The 2,976-nt window shown below is 37.3% G+C and overlaps 1 protein-coding gene across 1 annotated transcript; it reads right to left on the bottom strand.

The window, feature by feature from the left end:
- Positions 1-457: 457 nt before the first annotated feature.
- LOC125269460 lies at positions 458-2,598 on the bottom strand. The gene is made up of 2 exons (XM_048192368.1): positions 2,501-2,598; positions 458-2,107 (listed from the first exon to the last, which is right to left on the bottom strand). The coding sequence occupies exon 2, from the start codon at positions 2,094-2,096 to the stop codon at positions 1,065-1,067; it is 1,032 nt and encodes a 343-aa protein (XP_048048325.1). The 5' UTR covers positions 2,097-2,107; positions 2,501-2,598; the 3' UTR covers positions 458-1,064.
- Positions 2,599-2,976: the final 378 nt, after the last annotated feature.

Below are 2,976 nucleotides of genomic sequence, written 5' to 3'. Positions count from 1 at the left end.
AATAAAACATGACTTACAAGATTAACATGACCAAATGTTCACCCAACACTACAGAAGAACAGACGTACAGTTGTGTATAAACATAAGGTTGCAGAAACTGGAAATGTAAATATTTTAAACTAATTAAAAGGGATCATGAAAATTGCTTGTTGTTTTTTATTTAATGCTGCTTATTAAACTAAGCTACTGCACTGAACAGATGTTTACATGTTGTCCACAAGACAAAATAACTGAGTTTTACTACATAGCTATAGTTTGTCCTTAGCAGTTAAACTGTCCATTATTTTTCAGAAAAATCCTGCAGGTCCTGCAACTCTGGTTTTCCAGCATCTTCTGCATATTTCTAAAAACATCACACATCAAACAGACGTGTGTGCTGTCTGGGAGTGGAGATTTGTCAAATATACACCACAACAATGTTTTTTTTCACAAAGAAATAGAATGCCAATGAAAACACCAAGACTTTAATAGCAGTATCCACCTTTATTAAACATATTAAAAGCAAAATCCATATGGTATACGTATGCTGTAAAGTAAAATATGTTGAAAATACGTAAAGTAAAATATGTGAAAAAAAGAAGCTTTTAATTACATGTATACGCCAAATGCATGAGTACAGAATGCAGCTCTTTTCATGAATCTTTTGTGAATCAAACGCATCAGTAGACTTTGGTTACACTATCCCGATATATGACTGTATCAATAATATACACTAGGCCCCCAATTTTTCTAGCAAAACTCCCAAAGCCCAATTTAGCCATCATATTGAAAGATCTGCAGTTGTTTTGAATGTGCGAGATTTTAAGAAGAGATTTCTTGAGGTTTAAATTAAGATTCTGTCTGTTTATTTTAATCATAAACAGCAAGTTTCAATAATACCATAATGGACAGTGTTGTAAATTGTGGTTACATTGACTGTAATTGAAAAATCTCTTTGCTATGAAAAAATTCCAGCCTCATTTTAACCAATGCATGCAGATATCTAATCACTTGATAAGTTATAATTAAGGTATTTTAACTGAAGCACTTGATTATCCTTGGAGTTAAAGCATCCTGATTTGTTTTCATGATTTTGCAGGTGGCAGCGGGACTTCAGTTGGAGGGTTTGGCTCATCGTCAATCTTTAAATCACGGCAGAACAACACTGGTTCTTCACCAAGACCCAGTTTGTACTGCCACAGATATAAACGCTCGTTTGGCTTCAGCTCAAATGTGAGTTGTTCTTCCACTTCAGTCATTTCGTTCCAGCTTTCATTTTCAGTGCTGACATGAGAACCTCCATATTCTGCAGAAAAGGAGAACTGACACTTCGCAATTAACCCTGCAAGGTCTCCAGATTCAATCGAGGCTGACGCGGCTATCTTCCAGTTGTGTGTGATCTGAGTCATCTTCTCCTTATTGTATCCAACCTTTTTATTGATTTTCTTTGTCCATGTCACTGGTGTATTGCTGTCATTAGATATAGTTTTAATATTCTCCCAAATGCCAAAGGCTGGACCTTTAGTTACTGACAGACCACCAGGGAGGAAGTTAAGAACATCAGGATGAACGGAATAGACACCAAAGAACTTATCTTTGCTGAGGTCAGTACTGCCGCAGAACTCAACTCCCCACTCTGAGGCTGGCTTGAGGACGTAGCAGTGGTTTGGCATGCCCCAGTAATAGAGACCATTTTGGCACTCTGGGTGTAGCTTGTATTCTGCACTATTTGTGTCTTGATGCAAGTCATTTGTCACTCGATAAGTGCCTTTTGCTTTGAAGATGATGTAATATTTGCCAGAGGTTGAGAGGTAGTGATCTCCACCCTGGCAGTTGGGATGAAGGCTCCAAACTTGAGCACAGCTGTCTGTCGTCAGGTTGTTAACTCTGCGGAATGACTTTCCCTTGATGATGAAAAAGGAGCCATCTTTACTACCAAGGTAATGGTCTCCATTTTTGCAGGCAGGGTGCAGATTGAAAATAGAGATGTCTAAACCTTCTTTTACATCAATTGTCTGCATATAGCAGCCGAGATCAGAGCGGATTATATAATGGTATTTGCCCTCTGCACAGAAGTCAGTGCCTTTTGTTTTGCTCTTTGGAATAATGCCTGTCATTGTGTCTGAACCTGAAACACAGAGTAAACCAAGCATTCAATCTCCACACCCAATGGAATGCTGTTATTTTAGTCCTTCTATAGATTGAGCTCACTGATTACCAAAACAGCTTTATATAGTAGGGAGGAAAAAAAATAATGCTAACCAAAGATATAATCCTAAGATTTTATTTCAATGCATTTAATCATCCAGTAGAAAAGTAGATAAAGCTTTATCAGGTAAAACTTTAAGCATAAAAGGTTCATAATTAACAGATGTGGTAGTGGTGGTTACAGCTATATCTCAGGCTACACTTCCATCTGGTATCCTTCCATTTCATACAGTAATCTGATTCATTTTCTCAGATTACAGGTATTCAAAAAAATGATGAGCCCACAAATGCTCAGTATTAGAAACGTACTTACTTGGGCAACTGTAGACTACAACACTGAGTCAGAAAAGCAGAGTCTCCTCGATCAAGTCTGAGATGCTTGTCTGACAGATTTCTGTCTTAAATAAAGCTCCTCAGAGGGCTGGACAAACACACCCACAAGCCTCAGGGCAAACCAGTCAACAACAGTTATCAACTGCCATGTCTAGTTTTGGTTTTGTTCAATGTTCATGATTCATGTCTTATTTTGTGGTTTTCACAGTCTTGTTTTACCATGTGCTCCCCTTTGCCATGTCAAGTAAAATCAAGCCAAGTCTTTGTTTTATGTTTATGTTTGGAATTATTAAACTGCACTTAGGTTCTTCAAGCTCACCTCCACATCAACAGTCAGTGCACTTTCAAGCAGTGGCTGCAAGTGTTTTTTTTTTTTTTTAAGAATATAAATACAATATACAAATGTACTTAATAAAAAACATTCATTATTTGTGACACGTTGCAAAGTGTAATATG

This window comes from Megalobrama amblycephala, linkage group LG6, assembly GCF_018812025.1.
Source record: "Megalobrama amblycephala isolate DHTTF-2021 linkage group LG6, ASM1881202v1, whole genome shotgun sequence".
Lineage (NCBI taxonomy): Eukaryota > Metazoa > Chordata > Actinopteri > Cypriniformes > Xenocyprididae > Megalobrama > Megalobrama amblycephala.
This window is presented reverse-complemented; position numbering and strand designations above follow the sequence as displayed.

Excerpts from the sequence above, each read along its gene's own strand:
- LOC125269460 (XM_048192368.1), bottom strand. The coding sequence starts at position 2,096 with ATGACAGGCATTATTCCAAAGAGCAAAACAAAAGGCACTGACTTCTGT.